Source organism: Saccostrea cucullata, unplaced genomic scaffold (genome assembly GCF_032062105.1).
Source record: "Saccostrea cucullata isolate Sc308-1 unplaced genomic scaffold, CSIRO_AGI_Scuc_v1 ctg55, whole genome shotgun sequence".
In the NCBI taxonomy this organism is placed as follows: Eukaryota; Metazoa; Mollusca; class Bivalvia; order Ostreida; family Ostreidae; genus Saccostrea; species Saccostrea cuccullata.
The window spans coordinates 351,057-369,158 of record NW_026937638.1 but is presented as its reverse complement, the minus strand read 5'-3'; the positions used below and the strand labels follow the sequence as shown (position 1 = coordinate 369,158).

Sequence of the window (18,102 nt, the reverse complement as noted above, 5' to 3'; positions counted from 1 at the left end):
AGTTCTAATCCAAGGTTTAAATAGGCTGAGTTAGAGATAACGTAAAAAAAAAAATCTTGATACTCAGGTGATCATCAGGCCCATAAAGATAATTCATTATACCCCTGCAAACAAAGTTTTCACCTTTGTCAGTCTGTTTAGCTGTCTGTGCAAAAGTGTCCAGTGCGTATCTTTCTTACAAGGAACATTAGAATCAACTTCTTAACACAAAGATTGTTCATGACCTGAGGGTGATCTTGGCCCAAGGTAATTTTGGCAATATCAAGGTCACTGAAAGAAAGTACATAATTCATAACAAGGTGAGTTCCCATTTTACACAAAGATTGCTTATGGCTGAGTTTCATGACCTTGGCCCAAGGTCATATGCAAAAGTTCAAGGTCATTGACAGAAAAAGTGTCTGTAAAGACCTTTTATGGAGAATGATATTTGGATGTTGGAAGTATCTTCTTCACACAAAGATTACTAATGACCTGAGGTAGCTGCAGGAACTGTAGCCTTATGGTCTTATATATATTTAGTCTTTGACCATAACGCTACAGATCCCGTAATGCAAAAAATGGGCAATTTATGGTGCAAGATTTTTAGCGCACTGTTTGGGAGAATTTCCCCACTTTCCAACTTTGATAAATCATTTACCTTTACCCCCTAATTCCAGACACATTCTTAAACCAATTTATATATTTTATACTCCTCTCAACCCTTTACAGTTGCCTCTACATGCAATAAACTGGCTTGGTTTGAATTGTCTGAGAGATTGCAGAAAATTCTATTTCAAGCGAGTTTAGCACTTGTAGAGGCGACTATAAAGGGTTGAGAGGTGTATTGAATACTGTAAACGTATTACATTTGGCTGTGTATTCTTTTTAGCGGCTTTGGCGGAACGCAGCAACCGCTAAATCAAGCACAATGCTAAATGTCTCGCATATAAACACATACATAAGAATATGAAGAAATGCGCTAAATCAAATCTACGCTAACTTATTCAAAAGTCATTTTCCGCCAAATATCGTACACGCTAAATATAATACATTTACAGTATACTGATTTATTAAAAAAAGGTGTCTAGGATTATGGAGGGAAAGTTAGATGATTTACCATTGTTGGAAAGTGGACAAATTCTCCCAAACAGTGTGCAAAAAATCTTACACCGTAAATTGCACAATTTTTGCATTACGGGATATAAAACCATAACGCTACAGTTCTGCAGCTAGACCTGAGGGTGTGTTAAAAGATGTAATATTTAGGGGATAACTATGTTCATTTGAAATTAGGTGGCTAATGCTGGTTTAATAGTTGCAATGACCAAATATTCTTCATCACATTATAGTAAAAAGGAGCTGAAAGCTATATTCACAATGATAATTTATTTTTTCCCCGTAGGTCGTTTTTCACATCTCCAAAGCCCCAAAAGAATGAAGCCAAGCCTGCCAAAAGGTAGTCAAGTTTTTATTGGACAGATTAATTAACTTCTCAAAGTAATGAAAGATATTCAGATGGGAACATTATAAAATCTTTAAAGAATCGGAATTGCCTAGATGAATTTGCTATAAATCAAATTTACAAAAGTAACACATTTCTTTCTTTTAAAAATATATAAATTATACAGAAATTCTCTACAAGCAATATATCGAAACAGTTTGAATATATTTACATAATCTATTAATATTTCCCCATGAATTTTGTAGTGTTGTAGATAATGAAGTTAAGGAGGAGCGGTCTCCCCTGAAGCAGAACAATGGGTCTCCAGTGAAGGCTTCCCCCGTAAAGGACTCACCAGTCAAAGTGGCGAGGAAGGGGAGGAAATGTCGGATCATCGAGAGTGACGAGGAGGAGGAGGTAGACAGGGGCACCCAGCAGGAGAACCAGAACAGGGGTACCGAGCAGGAGAACCAGACAAAAAGTCCAGAACCAGCCAAGGTGGTACTAAGTCATAGATTTCAATAAAATGCTGGAGTTAAATATTTACTGAAAAGTGTTTCTGTAAATCTGCTTCATAAGAAAATGGTATCATTTTTATTTGTAAGATTTAATGTTTGCATTTCACCCACATGATTAAGTAGTATTGATAAGATCTTTTTTATGTCACTGATTTATTGAAAATAGAATGTGATCTGAAATACTTTATTCCTTATACAGGTCAATGGAATTGAAGAAAAGAAAGTCGCTGAGAATTCAGAATCCCCTGTGAAGTCTCCCTTTGGTCTCCCAGTCAGAAAAACAGGTATTTGTAATCTTAACAGATTTCTTACCTATGGAAACTTGTACTTGATAATTATGAAAAGCTTTAGATAATAGTATTTTTTTTACAGCAAGGAAAAGCATGACAACCCCAAATAACAAGAAGAAAAGCCTTGTGTTTAGTCCTGGTAGTGAATCTCCAGCCAAAAAACCCAAACTAGAGGTCAAGGAAGAGGAAACTGAGGACAAAGTACCAAAATCAGAGGACACGTCTGACAAAGAGAAGAAAGAAACAATGGAGGACAATGTCAAGGACAACAAAACAGAGGAGGAGGACAATGTGGAGGCAAAAGTCGAGGAAAAAGAGGACAGTAGGGAGGAAGAGGACATGGAAACAGAGGACACTAAGGTTTATTTAAACAATAAAATGCTTTCTTTGGTTGTTGAATGTTGCGCGGGTTATGTAAATTTTTTCTGCAATAGCTGCGACATTCATTCCCTTACTAACAACCAAAGAATGACATTTTATTGTTTATATTTATATCTGTTTAAATAATCATTTAAAGTAGGATTGAAAAGATTAATTATTGTATCAATGATACGTCCGTCTTTGTACGTTTCATTGATGGATCAGCCACTGATCAAGAAGTCAATACAGGTGATATGCCTAGTGTTGTTCATGCACTGATTAACAGCAATGGGTTTTCCAAAGAAATAAAGGAGAAAATATTCAGTGGATGTAAATATATGTATATATATATGTCAAGTAACCTTAAAATTAGTCAAGATCTCAAACTAGATTTGTAGGGCATTAAGTGACACAATTTATCATCTAAACAGAAAACCAATAAGGCATCCTCATCAAAACGAACAAAGAGATCTCCAAAGACCAAGAAAACGCCATCTAAGAAGGAGGACAAGACAAAGTCTAAAAAAAGCGAACCTTCACCCGAGGGCAAAGGTCAGAAAGTCAAAGTAACTCTGTAGTAAACTCAGTTTACCTTTATTACCTGGGATGAAGGTCAAAGTTATTTGGCAGTCGTAGCCACTGTTTATGTTTTTAAACCCCTTTCCCCTTATCTTTCTATCTCACAGTTTTATCTTGGTCCTTTCAAGTTTATGATAATAAGATTTGACTGTTTTTAGCTCTACTGGTCAGAGACTGGAAGAGCTTATGCGATAGTAATGCGTCCAGCGTCCATCTGTCTAGCTGTCTTTCTGTCTGTCTAGCTGGCCGTCTGTCTGTAAACAATTTTTCAAAATGCTACTCCTCCTACAGTTTTGGTCTGATTTCAATAAAACTTGGCACACAAGTAGACTACACTAAGATACATAATTCTTTATATCGGTTTTTGATTTCGATGCTTGTTGTTGCCATGGTTACTAAAAATAGAAATTTCTGTGAAATTCTTCCAAAAATGCTACTACTCCTACAGTTTTGGTCTGATTTCAATATAACTTGGCACACAAGTAGACTACACTAAGATACCTAATTCTGTTTATCGGTTTTTGATTTCGATGAACGGTGTTGCCGTGGTTACTAAAAATAGAAATTTCTGTGAAATTCTTTCAAAATGCTACATCTCTTACAGTTTTGGTCTGATTTCAAGATAACTTGGCACACAAGTAGACTACACCTGTACACTAAGGTACATAATTCTGTGTATCAGTTTTTGATTTCGATGAACGGTGTTGCTGTGGTTGCTGAAAATAGAAATTTCTGTGAAATTCTTTCAAAATGCTACTTCTGCTACAGCTTTGGTCTGATTTCAATATAAATTGGCACACAAGTAGACTACATTTAGATACATAATTCTTTATATTCGTTTTTGATTTCAATGAACGGAGTTGCCATGGTTACTGAAAATAGAAATTTCTGTGAAATTCTTCCAAAATGCTACGTCTCTTACAGTTTTGGTCGGATTTCAACATAACTTGGCACACAGTAGACTACACTAAGGTACATAATTCTGTATATCGGTTTTTGACTTCAATGAACGGTGTTGCCGTGGTTACTTAAAATAGAATTTCTGTTAAATACTCTCAAAATGCTACTCCAAATACAGTTTTAGTCTAAATATAATATAATGTGGCATGCAAGTAGATTACACTAAGAAGATAAAGAGACTTAATCAAGGATCATTATTAGGGCCCCGCTCGGCAGGCGCCCTATAGTGATCAGTCTGTCCGTCCGTCCAGCTGTCCGTCCGTCAGTCCTTCCGAGATCTCTTGTCCGAAGCATATCCTCTCTCCTTGGCCCAATCTTGGGTAACCGGTGTGCAGTGACCTTGAACCATGTTTACTTTAAACATATTTTATTGAGTAATTCAATAAGGATTGGGCAACAGGCACCCTCTCCTTGTATAATAGGTCAAGATACAGTAAATAATAATACCTGTACATGATAATCAAAAAAATTATAATGAAAAATAAAGATTCACAATCAGCATTATTAGGGCCCCGCAAGGATTTGCGGGTGCCCTATAATAATCACTGTCCGTCCGTCTGTCCGTCTGTCTGTCTGTCTGTCCGTCTGTCACTCTTCCGTCCACAAATTTTCTGTTTTTTTCTAATAACTTTTTTTATGGTTGCCCAATCAAGTTCAAATTTGGTATGGTAGTTCAGTAGGCAGAAATACATATTTTGATGCTAAGTTTGGTTCTCTATGTCTTCTGGTTTGGAGCTGGGGTGGTGGGTAGATTCCTTAACTATGCATAAGAATGAATGGGCAACTTTTTTTATGGTTGCCCAATCAAGTACAAATTTGGTATGGTAGTTCAGTTGGCAGAAACACATATTTTGATGCTAAGTTTGGTTCTCTATGTCCCCTGGTTTGGAGCTGGGATGGTGGGGTAGATTCCTTAACTTTATATACAAAAGCATTGGCAAAGAGAGATAACTGCTGAAGATGTTCCCATTGTAAACTGAATGCTGCTATGAGTCCCTTGGGATTAATTAGCTTTCCTCCTGAAGAAAATCCAGAGCATTATCTTTATCTGTCAAATTGAGTTGAATTACCACCTCTGTCTGCAACTCTGAAATGTGGATTTAAATAATAAATTTTTATAATTTATTTTAGTTTAATAGTTATGATTTCGTTGAATTCTATTAACAAGAAATAGATTAAAGAAGATTTTTTGATTTACTTTTTTCACTTTATGTTAATTCAAGAATATTATTAATTTTTTGGATAGTTGTATAAAAACCCCATTCTATCATTAATAATGAAAAAGTTCTTATTGTAACTTTGGAAGAAAATGATGAGAGAGGTACAATTAATCCCTTGGGATTATATATATATATATATAATTATCTAGCCTGCTGCAGAAAATTTAGTAGGCTTTTCTTTATCTGTCACTTTAAGATTAATGAAAACTTTTGTGTGCAACTGCTGTTTGTTTGAAGTTAAGGTCAAGCCTTCATGATATTGAAGGCTGGCATTTTATATAACACAAGCTTTATGATTGTTTAAATATACATTCAATGTTAAGTTGTTCTTTACTGCCTAATGTAAATACAAGGATATTATTTTCAGGTTTTTGAATATTCAGGAATTATCTTGAAATTTTAAGAATACAGTTGCTGTTGCTGTTGCTTATTCTTCGTACATTTTTTAATCATTCCGTAAGCTGCACCCTATTAATTCTACCCCATGGCGGGGCCCTTGCTGACTGGTCAGTTTTCTAGTTAATCAATGTTATGTTTCAAAAAAGATGACAACCCCCTTACTGTATACATTTTATTTACATACTGTTCCAGCTTAAAAATAATACAAATATTTGGGAAAAAAATTATGCATTTAATAGAATATTTAATATAACAGTGTCCCTAATTTAGTCTCTTAGAAGATTTAATAAATTCTTGTACATATGAAAATATTTTACAATTTGTTTGATAAGAGTATTGACATTTTCCTCTTAGCAGAGTGTCTAGTTCAAAAACAACATCAATATCATTTAATTTTTTTACCAATAAGTTTCTTTCAACATTATACGATGGGCAGTTGATAAAATAATGTTCTGTATCTTCAGTATGAAATCCACACTTTTGACATGATTGAATATCTGATAAAAAATGATTTTTTAAATGCGCATTAAGATTACTAGCACTGTTTCGCAGTTTACAATGCAAGATATTTTCTTTTCTATTTCCAAAGTTAAAGTACCTACAAGGTTTATTAGTTGCACCCCAGTTCTTAAGCTTTGCTTTAAAGATAGGTAATGAAGGAGAGTTTTTTACATCTTCACTAAGACTGTTCCAAAGTTTTATGGTTGAGGGAATAAAACTATTATAGTGCGACATTGTTTTACAAACTGGTATACATAAGTTATTACATCCAGACCTTAGGTTGTATGCATGTTGAACGGGAAAACAAGGTTGAATCAAATCATACAAATAATCAGGTGCAGAACCATTAATCATTTTATACATCAATTGAAGTTTGTGTTTTTCTCTTTTAAGATATAATGGTTCCCACCCTAGTTCACCATACAAACAAGTTCTGGATGAATTAACTCTAAGCCCAGTAATAACCATGTTTCTAGGTCAAAGGTCAAGGTCATAGCAGAATTGTATGAAAAAATCCTTGTCGGGAGCATATCTTCTCTCCCCTTGACCTAATCTGGCTCATACTTCACTCACAGAGTGCCCTAAGGTAACTGATGTGCAGTGACCTTGAACCATATTTCTAGGTCAAAGGTCAAGGTCATAGCAGAATCAGAGCATATCTTCTCTCCCCATCGCCCAATTTGGCTCATACTCCACCCACAGAGTGCCTTTGGGTAAAGGGTGTGCAGTGACCTTGAATAATATTTCTAGGTCAAAGGTTAAAGTTATAGTAGAATTATATAAAAAATCCTTGTTTGGAGCATATCTCTGCCCTTTGTCCAACTAGGTTCATACCTATTTCACAGAGTGCCTCTGGGTGAAGGGTGTGCAGTGACCTTGAACCATGTTAAAGGTCTAAGGATTAGGGCTGGGTATTGAAAGAAATTTTTCGATACGATACATATTGCAATACAGAGGTGCGATATGCGATACATATTGCCGATACAGACAAATGAGAATACACTATTTTTTTGGCATTTTTTTTAAAGAGGTGATAGTATTTTTTTATTACAGCATAAATTTACAATAATAAAACATTTTAAATCCTTGTTTTTTTTTTTATTCTCTGAATGGACAAGTATATGAAAGATTAATGTTATTTGCCCATATTTGTCTTCTGAAAAATCAAGGCATCGATCCACTTAGTCAGGTTTCAAACAAGCCCTTGCGCATGTAAATATGTAGCCACTGATGCTAAATACTCGTTCTGAAACCACAGACGACATCACAACATTGACCTGTTTGACTGTGTTGATACTTCACTTGACGTCGTATTCGTGGAAGTAATGGCAGATAAAATATTTTACCAAATTGCTTTGAGTTAAAATAAACTATGACTTAAAAATTCTGATTGATATCTTATTATCGGTTTACATTCCATGACTTTTTTTTTTCGACGCGCCATCTCACCTACCGGAATTGCCTCCAAGTTTCACAGTAGCAAACAGGTCAATGTTGCGATGCCGGCTGAGATGGGTAATAATATATAGGCTCGTTGTTCCACCAGAACTTGCGACTTCTTGTTGACAAATATAATTACATTTTGCCTTTTTGCTGCTAACTTTTACGTAGCGACCCTACACTTTTGACATGTTTACATGCGTTTAAACGATTTTAGATAAGTCGTTCGTAATATTAGTCACTTTGACGTTTTTCTTTCTCTTAATTAAACGTTGAAATAATCGAGCAATACGCAAGCATCTCTGTATCGGTTATCGTATTGCTAACAAATATCGATATATACCGATTACCGATATATTGATCCAGCCCTACTAAGGATATGGTCATAGCAGAATCATATCATTATTAAATGAAAAGTCCTTGTCTGGAGCATATCTTCTCTCCCCTTTGTCCAATGTGGCTCATACTTTGAGTGAAGGGTGTGCAGTGACCTTCAACCATGTTAAAGGTCTAAGGATAAGGTCGTCCTAGCAGAATCATATCATTATTATATGAAAAGTCCTAGTCTGGAGCATATCTTCTCTCCCCTTTGTCCAATGTGGCTCATACTTCATTCAGAGTGCCAGTGGTAAATTGATTTGCAGTGACCTTGAACAAAATTTCTAGGTCAAGGGTCAAGGTAAAAAAATAGCCTCTCTGTTTAAAATCTTTGCTAGTACATAATTTTTTTTCCCTTAAGTCCACTCAGCCTCAAACAAATTGACAAGGTATGTGATTTTCCTACCATATAATGATAGATGATATGCAACAATATTCATAAAGGATACATTTCTAAAAGTTTTTTAATTGTATTATTTTTCAGGGAGTAGTACCCCTTTAATATCAAACACTTCAAAATTACCCTTTTCAGCTACCTTACAATTTCATGTTCATTGCTAAAAGCGGGGCCCTTTGAGATGGCCACCATCTCAATGATATCTAGTTCTATTTATTGTTGTTGTAAAGTTTCAATTCCCAACTGCTTAAGTACTTTTCTCTTCCTTTGCTATAAGTACAAACCAGTAGAGCTCCAGTCTTGACAGAGACTTCTGGTTTGTAAATAACATACATAAACCAGTACAACACATATTTTTCACATTGTAGATACGAAGACAGAAGAAGATTCAGGAAATAAGAAGCCACAAAAAGCATTTCACAGTTTCTTTGGTATGATAAATACTTTCTTCATATGCTGAAATTTGTGTACAAAGAGTAATTTTAAGACTCAGTTAGACTTTATTAGATAGGGCTACAGGACATGAAACACATGAGAAAATGACTGCAGAATGCAAATTTTATGGTAATACAAAGATGAAAAGTAACAAACTAAACTATTTCAGTAGCTGATTAGTAACTGTATATGTTTTATTTGAGGAAGTTAATGTTTTAAAAATATGAATGTTTTCATATTGATTGTAAAATCTGCTTTAAATCTTAATGATCTTGAGGACTTCAGGTTAAGTCACAATAAGTTGGTCAAAATTAAAAAAAGATAGAAATACATGTAGAGGTACAGATACCCGTATATGGGAAAAACCCGATGGCGTATAATAAAATTAATTAATTGTTCTTGCTGAGGAAGAACGAGTGATGCTCAGACAGGGTAACGTAAATTAAAAATTGGAAGAAAAGAATTTGAATTAGAAAACAATATCATAATGTATTTAAGAATCCCCATTTATTGCAGATATAAATTTGAAGTCCTCAGGGCTAGGGTTTTGTCTAGGAATATATAGGTAAACCTTGAAAAATCTTACAGTAACAAAAGGGCTACTGAACGGGATGATAAATTGTAAGCTGGCACAGTGTAAAGGGGGAGGGGGTGTGTGAGAAGCAGTAGTGCTACATTTTATGACCTTTTGGGTCAAAAGGGGTGACAAGGAGGTCAAAGTTTAACATACAGGTATCAATAGGGGAAATGGTTCAAATCTCATGAACTGCTTGGCCATTATTTTCCACAATTTGCTGTTAAACCCAGTTATTTTATACATAAATAATTTTATTGACTTTGAAAACATTACAAAAATTAAAATAAACTTTGATTTTACATAATGACATATTACAAAATGAAAATAAAGGTAAAATGCAATCTTTTTCTTGAAGCAACAAAAACTGCACCTAAAACAGAAGATTCCACCAAAGAAGGAAAGAAAACTGATGACAAAAGGTAAATTTATAGTATTTCAGTTCTCTCTCTCTCTCTATTCCTAATATGTAAACAATGCTGTAGATTCCTTACTTTTTTGCAAGTGCTTAATGATGTAAAATGAATTGAACTCATCAAATTGTGACTTTATGAGTAAACTGTTGATAGTTATTTTACTTGTATAACAGGTAATATATAAATGAAAGCAAGTTATTTAATTTGGCAGGTGTTGTTTCTAACAAAATTACATGATTATAAAATACTCAGGTAGATATGGTAATCTACAGCAAAACTAACAATAAACAGTGACTTTCAGTGAAACAAACAATTTAAGGGATTAGCACATCAACCATCCTTGTAAATTAAATAGCCAGAAAAGGTAGAATAGTCGTTTAACAAGGAGGAGTTCTTCATTAGCTGCACCCACACATGATCGTCACTAACCAGATGTATTATTAATGTGTTACTTCCTGTTCCGTAACCTGCCCGATGATCCCCGTGCATCGGCACCATGGGCTGCCCATTAAACATGATCCAAGCATACGCATCATTGTCCAGCATCCCCAGAACATGTGCTATAAACAGATAAGTTCCATTGACTTTGCAAACAAAATGAGAGGAAAAGATGTCAAAGGATTCCCCCAAGTTTAAGAAAACCTGGTCGTAGGTGATGATGGTGTCCTCCCTCACCGGCCCCAGGGGAGAGGTCCGACTCGCAGAGAAGGCAACAGAAGGGGGCAGGACTGAAGGCTCACCTGAGTTACAATAAAAAATATGTTGTTTAAACCAAAACTTTACCTTTGTCATTATTTTTAATTTCACATTTTTTGAAACAGAAACTTTATAATTTGGAGATCTCACATAAAACTCCTCCTCTTTAGATTGCAACAACCTTTCATGTCAGGTCAAGCTCATAATCAGAGGTCAAATATCAAAAATTGTAACGTGTATTGCTAAGGACATCGTATTTACAAACAGGTGTCTCCACATACCTATACTGACATTTATGTACTGATCACAATGTCTCTACATACCTATACTGACCTTTCTGTACTGATCAGGGTATCCACACACCTATACAGACCTTTCTGTGCTGATTAGGGTCTCCACATACCTATACTGACCTTTGTGTACTGATCAGGGTCACCACATACCTATACAGACCTTTGTGTACTGATCAGGGTCTCCACATACCTATACTGACCTTTGTGTACTGATCAGGGTCTCCACATACTATACTGACCTTTGTGTACTGATCAGGGTCTCCACATACCTATACTGACCTTTGTGTACTGATCAGGGTCTCCACATACCTATACTGACCTTTGTGTACTGATCAGGGTATCCACACACCTATACAGACCTTTCTGTGCTGATTAGGGTCTCCACATACCTATACTGACCTTTCTGTACTGATCAGGGTCTCCACACACCTATACAGACCTTTCTGTACTGATCAGGGTCTCCACATACCTATACTGACCTTTGTGTACTGATCAGGGTCTCCACATACCTATACTGACCTTTGTGTACTGATCAGGGTCTCCACATACCTATACTGACCTTTGTGTACTGATCAGGGTCTCCACATACCTATACTGACCTTTCTGTACTGATCAGGGTATACACACACCTATACAGACCTTTCTGTGCTGATTAGGGTCTCCACATACCTATACTGACCTTTGTGTACTGATCAGGGTCTCCACATACCTATACAGACCTTTCTGTACTGATCAGGGTCTCCACATACCTATACTGACATTTCTGTACTGATCACGATGTCCCAACTCACTGACCTAATTTATATTTATAGTGCAATATTTATGTACTGATGTTGATCATCACAATCACACTACATATACCACTGATACTAACCTTTCTGCCCTTTGGGTCCAAGTCTTCCTTCTGGCCCTACTCTGCCTAACTCTCCCCTCTGTCCTTTCTCTCCTTTATCCCCCTTCTTCCCTCGTCTGCCTCTATCACCCATTTTACCTTGTGGTCCCATCAAGCCCTGCACACCTGTAAAGTAGGGGCATATTTTAAGAATTAAGTGACAGATATCTCAGAATTAATGTGGATTTCCATTTAAAATTTAAAACTAAAAAGTAAATAAAGTTTACAAATACCAGATCATGAGATGCTAGTGGTCTACATCTTATTTAGATCATTACCTTGGATCCCTGGCTGTCCAGAGTCTCCCCTTTCCCCCTTTGGGCCCCTCTCTCCTGGAAGACCATTGGCCCCGTTGTGCCCCGGTAAGCCTGGAGCCCCTGGCATACCTGGGGGGCCAGAGCAGTACTCCCCCTTCCTGATGATCATGTTTCCTGGCTTTGCCTTTAAGACTGGGAGACACAGGAGAAACAGAGAGGTCACCAGCTGCATTGTCAGCATTCCTATAGGAACAGTATCCCGGGGGATTACATTCAATAAACACAGGAAGAAAAGCTTGATTGCTTCATTTCAGGCAGTAATAGGTGGATCAAACAAAAATTAGATGTTTATATATATATATATATATATATTGCCTTGTTGTTGCTTTAGATCTTGTTTATATTATCACTCAATTTTAACTTACAAATATAATCATCTGATCTTATTCTTTGATCCTTCTGTGAATTTTTTTTTAAATTTCAATTACATCAAACTTTGAAGGGAAAAAATCAAAATAGTTTGTCTTTTAAAATACATGTATTTATTTTCATTTATTTTGATATGTAAGGGAGAGCGTGATGATCAAAATATGAAAAATGGAGCCCTGTTTTCTATCATTGTCATTGGATATTTAATTAAACTGTCAACATTTGTAGTAATATAAAATCAGAAAAAGCCCAAATCTGATCAAGCATAATGAAGGTAATTAAGAGTGAACTACAGTTGATTCTTGGACTAAATATTCATTAATTTATTTGTTAAATGTAGTAGTTATTAAATACAAAGTTTACCAGAAATTGAATCTAGAATATTAACCATAGTTAAACAAATATTTTACTGGCTGTTGCTTATAAAATCAGAATATTTTTTTAACGTGGTTGAAATTCAGCTTAGATATTTTATTTAAAAAAAAAAAAAATTCAAATGTCTTACCTTAAAGAGCATTTAATCAGATTCTTTTGTTTTCAGCATCCTCTTTAAAAAATCAATTAGCACCAAATAAATGTCAGTTGTGAGTGATAATGAAATTTATTGTTCCATTTTGACTTGACAGCTGTTACTGAGTGACGACTTGAGTCTGGCTTTATTTCTCTAATTCACCGTTTAGTGAGTGTAGACTGCCTTGTGTTGCAGACCTCCGTAATGGCCAGGTCTGCTGGGGATGTCATTTGAATCTCTGGGCCCCAGACCAGACTCACAAAAACGAGATAACTAGATCAGTTATTAGGACTTTGATGTTCAGAGCTTCCATCAAAATCTTACAATTCTATTTGTATCTTTTTGTGTTCTATTGATTTTGGTGAATTAATACTGTAATGATATTTAAAACTAAGAAATGATGATTGTTAATGATCATTTTGTTTTCTCAGAGAGAATTTCAAGTTTCCATTCCAATTATTCGTTGACTAATTGTATCTCATCTGAGAAATGCTTTGTTTAAAGACCAGAAATGAATATGTGATTTTGTCTTTTAGCAAGATTCCATCATATAAAAGATTTAATAGCATTACCGAAGCAGAATCTGCTTTGACCTTGACCAGATTCTTGAAGGTCAAGATTATATCAATTATAAAAAAAAATCCATCTACAGTAAAATATGTTTAAAGTGATCACAATGAAAATGAATTGACGCTTACAGCGAAATAATTTTCATTCCCCCTGGCTTTAGAATATATTGTGTAATCAACAGTTAAAGCGAATTACGCTTATAACAAAGCAAAGTCCTCAGTCCATGGCACTTTGTTATAAGCTTGTTTTCCTGTAGTCTAAATTTTCTGTTCCCAGTTTTAAAATTTGAACCAGTTTGTACAGTTATGTTTCTCTGGTTTACATTTTGAGGGGAAGGAATGCTTAAAGCAGTTTTCTAAGAAAAAAAATTTATATAACACTTTTTTATGGGGAATTCAGTTATTCCCCCCAGAATTTGTGACAACAGTTTCAACCAAACTTGCCACAAAGCATCCTTGGGTAAAGGGGATTCAAATTTGTTCAAATGAAGGGCCACACCCTCTTTCAAGGGGAGATAATTAAGAAATAGTGAAATTTTGGTGGCATGACTTAAAAATCTTCTTAGGCACCACTTGGCCCTGAAAGATAAAACTAACAAAGAAGCATCCTCAGGTATTGTATATTCAATTTTGTTCAAATCATGAACACCGGGGGTAGGATGGGGCCGCAATGAAAGATCAAAGATTTTCATAGAAATATACAGGAAAAATCTTTAAGTGTCTTCTTATCAAGAACAACGAAGCCGTGATTAATCATATTTATATGGAAGCATCCTCAGGTAGTATAGATTCAAATTTGTACAAATCATGACTCCGGTGGGACCACAGTGGATGATCAAAATTAAACAAAGGAATATATTGGAAAATTCTTTAAAATCTTCTTAAGTATAACAAGCCGTGATTGGTTATATTTGTAAATTACATTAAATGAAACATCCTCAGGTACTGCAGATTCAGGTTTTTTAAATCACAACCCCTGGAGGTAGGGTGAGATCAAAATGAAATTTTTAAACATTATTGGGGAAAAAGTCACAGTAAGTCCAAGAAATACATAAGCATTCTTCGTAAGTGTAGATTCAAGTTAATTCAAATCATACCTGCCTTTTTAGGGGTAGGTTGGGACCACTTATACATTAAAGCTTTTCAATGCTCAACATGGATTGATTTTTGTTTTTTCCCTCAGTACTCAGGTGAGCGATGTGGCCCATGGGCCTCTTGTTAACTTATATTTTGTTTTTCTTTCTGATTTACCAGGAAACCTGTTTTTAATTTTTTTTTCATTATTTTTTTCCACCACGACTTATGAAAGAGGATCATGTCAGACCCTGGCAGCACAAATCTTATTGTTAACTACCTCCCACAAATCCTGTCCGATGAGGACTTTAAGCAGATATTTGAAAAGATTGGGCCCCTCAAATCCTACAAAATCGTCCACGACAAGGCCACTAACTACAGCTACGATGTCGGTTTTGTGGATTACTTGAATGTGAGGATGCAGAGCGTGCCATTCATGAGATGAAAGGGAAGAAAATGGACCATAAAACCATCAAAGTAAGCCATGCCAGGAAGAATGACAGTGAGTGTGAGGGGGCCATTATCTACATAGCTAACATACCAAGGTCGTTTGGAGAGGAAGACTTGATGCAGCATTTCATGCAGTATGGTGAAATTATTAAAGTCCGTTTGCTGAGAGAGAAATCCACAAATGAGTCCAAGGGTGTTGGCTTCGTATATTACACCAAACGGTCAGAAGCTGCAGCGGCCCTGGAAGCAATGAATGGACAAACTTTGTTAAAAGGATATCCGCCATTATCTAACAAGTTCACAGACATGAATGCCAGGAAGGGTCATGCCCCTTATATGCCTTACCAAATACAAGTCCATCAGCCCAATCTGCGATACCCAACACCCGGCAGTAATCGGTATAGTGGGGGGACTCATGGTACTATGAGGAGCTCTAATACACGCTTGAGATTCAACCCAATGAGTGGGGGGTACTCCAGCGCTATGGCAGGTGGAGATATGGGGGGACATATTCTCTTTGTGTACAATATTGGTTATGATGCAGAAGAGAAAACTTTATGGCAGTTATTTGCTCCTTGTGGAACTGTGACAAAAGTCAATGTAGTCATGGATCACATCAGAAATCAGTGTAAAGGTTACGGCTTTGTCACCGTGAAGAATTTACACGAGGCAGAAGGGGCCATCTTGGCACTTAATGGAGCCCTGTTTAATAATAGATGTTTGTATCTTTCAAATCATGACAAATTAGTTTTTGAAAAGTTCTTTTTAGATAAAGTTGAGCGTAATAACATTTGGTTAAACAATAGAAGACAGGATTGTAGAGGTTAAGCTTTGGTGTTAATGACTTTTTTTGTTAACAATCATTTTAGTATGGTACAAGATATTAACAGGGAATCTGTGTCATATTGATGTGCATTTATTAAGATAAGATTTTTATTAAGATTTGAAACATGTCCAGACCTGTTTAAATAGGAAATCCAGATAAACATTCATACAATTTCAGGTTTTAGGTGTCATTGTTGGAGTCAATGTATGTGTAATTTCTTTCATAGCATCACATAGATATTGTTTGTTGAAGAACATTTGATTGTGATGTACATTGATAAAAATAACCCTTTGCCAAATACAGTGAAAACTGTTGTTGTGTAAATGTTGTGCATTTTACCATTGCTTTCTCTTTCTTACAAGAAATTGTATTTGTCAAAATGTACTTTACTTTAACTCCTTGCAAATATTGATCTTAAAATAGAATTATTAATCCCTGTGATTCTGACTAAGTAAAAGGGTATTTATGACTGAGTAAAAGGATCACTTGTATTAAATGGAACAAAAAAAGACCTGTAGAAATGTTTAGCTCACCTGAGCCAAAGGCTCAAGTGAGCTTTTTTGATCGAAATTTGTCTGCTGTCAGTCATCGTTGTCGTTGTAAACTTTTCACATTTTCATCTTCTTCTCAAGAACCAGTGGGTCAGTTTCTACTAAACTTGCCACAAAGTGGCCTTGTGTGTAGGGGATTCAAGTTTGTTCTAAAGAAGGGTCACACCCTCTTCAATGGGGAGATAATTATGAATTAGTGAAAAATAAATGGCATATTTTTAAAATCTTCTTCAATTGTACAGGAAAGATGAAACTTGTATAGAAGCATCCTCAGGTAGTGTAGATTCAAGTTTGTTCAAATTATGACCCCAGGGGGAAGGGTGGGGCCAAAATGGGGTATCAAAGATTAACATAGGAATACATATGAAAAATCTTTGAAAATCTTCTTCTCAAGAACCACTGGGCCAGGAAAGGTGAAACTCATGTGGAAGTGTCCTCATTTAGTGTAGATTCAAGTTTTTTTCAGATCATGAAATCTGGGGCTAGGATGTGGCCACAATGGGGTATCAAAGTTTTACATAGGAATAGTAATGGAAATTTTCTTTTAAAATCTTCTTCTCAAGAACCACTGGGCCAGGAAAGATGAAGCTCATGAAGAAGCATCCTCTTGTAGTGCAGATTCAAGTTTCTTCAAATAATGACCCCATGAGTAGGGTAGGGCCACAATGGGATATTAAATTTTAACATAGAAATTAGAAAATCTTTAAAAATCTTCCCAAGAACAGCAAAGCCATGATTGGTCATAGTTTTATGGAAGCATCCTCTGGTAGTGTAGATTCAAGTTTGTTCAAATCATGAACCCTACCCCTAGATGGGTAGGGCCACAATGGGTAATCAAGGTTTTACGTAGGAAAACATGGGAAAAATCGTTAAAATTCTCCACAAGAACAACAAAGCTGTGATTGATAATGAATATATAAGCATCAAAAAAGGTAATGTAGACTTAAATTTGTTCAAATCATGACCAATCAGAAGAGCAGAGGAGCCATTAAAAAGGATCCTAACAAAGGAAAATAAAGGCTATATCAATAAAAAATTTCATCTTATTAAACAGCAAAGCTGTTATTTGTCTTATTCATTCAAAGGAAGTGTAGATTTAAGTTTGTTCAAATACACCCCCCCCCACCCCCGAATCCACTTTTATATTTAAACTTTTCAAAACTGAACTGATATTTGCTATTACTTAGCCAGTTCCTCAGGTGATGTGGCCCCTGGGCCTCTTCTTTACATGGAAAAATGAACTTCTTTTAATCTCAAGTTCTGATTATTCACACAGTGTGAAGACTTTATCATCTGGTAAAAAGGAAGAAGATTCCGGATATAATCCAGCCAAAACAAATTATCATCCCATTGAGGATGCTGTATGGAAACGAGGTGAAAAGTAAGGCATAAAATTATATAACACGGAACGGATGTACAAGTATTTAATATATCTTAAATAAGTGACCAAAATAGCAGATGTGCATGTCAGTGTTTTTTAATAACCATGGGTCTGACTGCCTGAAACATGAAAAATGTTGCCATAGGTGAACAATTGAATTGTATGGATACTTGGATGGATATATTAAAATTTCCACTTTTTATATATTGATAAATCTGTCTGAAATAGACTGAATGTATTGGTAGCAAAGCATATCAAGCCACATATAGAACTCGTCAGTCTATAA

General features: G+C 35.6%; 2 protein-coding genes across 3 annotated transcripts in view; one reads left to right on the top strand and one right to left on the bottom strand.

The window, feature by feature from the left end:
* LOC134248577 (DNA ligase 1-like) overlaps positions 1–18,102 on the top strand; it is a 29,079-nt gene that overhangs the window by 2,594 nt on the left and 8,383 nt on the right. The window contains exons 2-9 of the mRNA XM_062730994.1: positions 1,382–1,435; positions 1,687–1,918; positions 2,138–2,222; positions 2,311–2,588; positions 3,020–3,140; positions 8,831–8,893; positions 9,830–9,893; positions 17,712–17,816. Of these exons, the coding sequence (XP_062586978.1) occupies positions 1,382–1,435; positions 1,687–1,918; positions 2,138–2,222; positions 2,311–2,588; positions 3,020–3,140; positions 8,831–8,893; positions 9,830–9,893; positions 17,712–17,816 (1,002 nt within the window). The remainder of the gene's footprint in view (positions 1–1,381; positions 1,436–1,686; positions 1,919–2,137; positions 2,223–2,310; positions 2,589–3,019; positions 3,141–8,830; positions 8,894–9,829; positions 9,894–17,711; positions 17,817–18,102) is intronic.
* LOC134248558 (complement C1q tumor necrosis factor-related protein 7-like) lies at positions 10,021–13,320 on the bottom strand. 2 transcript variants are annotated; one of them, XM_062730971.1, is made up of 4 exons: positions 12,960–13,320; positions 12,047–12,268; positions 11,751–11,894; positions 10,021–10,627 (listed from the first exon to the last, which is right to left on the bottom strand). In XM_062730971.1, the coding sequence occupies exons 2-4, from the start codon at positions 12,264–12,266 to the stop codon at positions 10,218–10,220; spliced, it is 774 nt and encodes a 257-aa protein (XP_062586955.1). In that variant the 5' UTR covers positions 12,267–12,268; positions 12,960–13,320; the 3' UTR covers positions 10,021–10,217. The 2 variants fall into 2 exon arrangements, with proteins under 2 accessions (XP_062586955.1, XP_062586956.1); XM_062730972.1 differs by lacking the exon at positions 12,960–13,320 and having other exon boundaries at positions 12,047–12,317.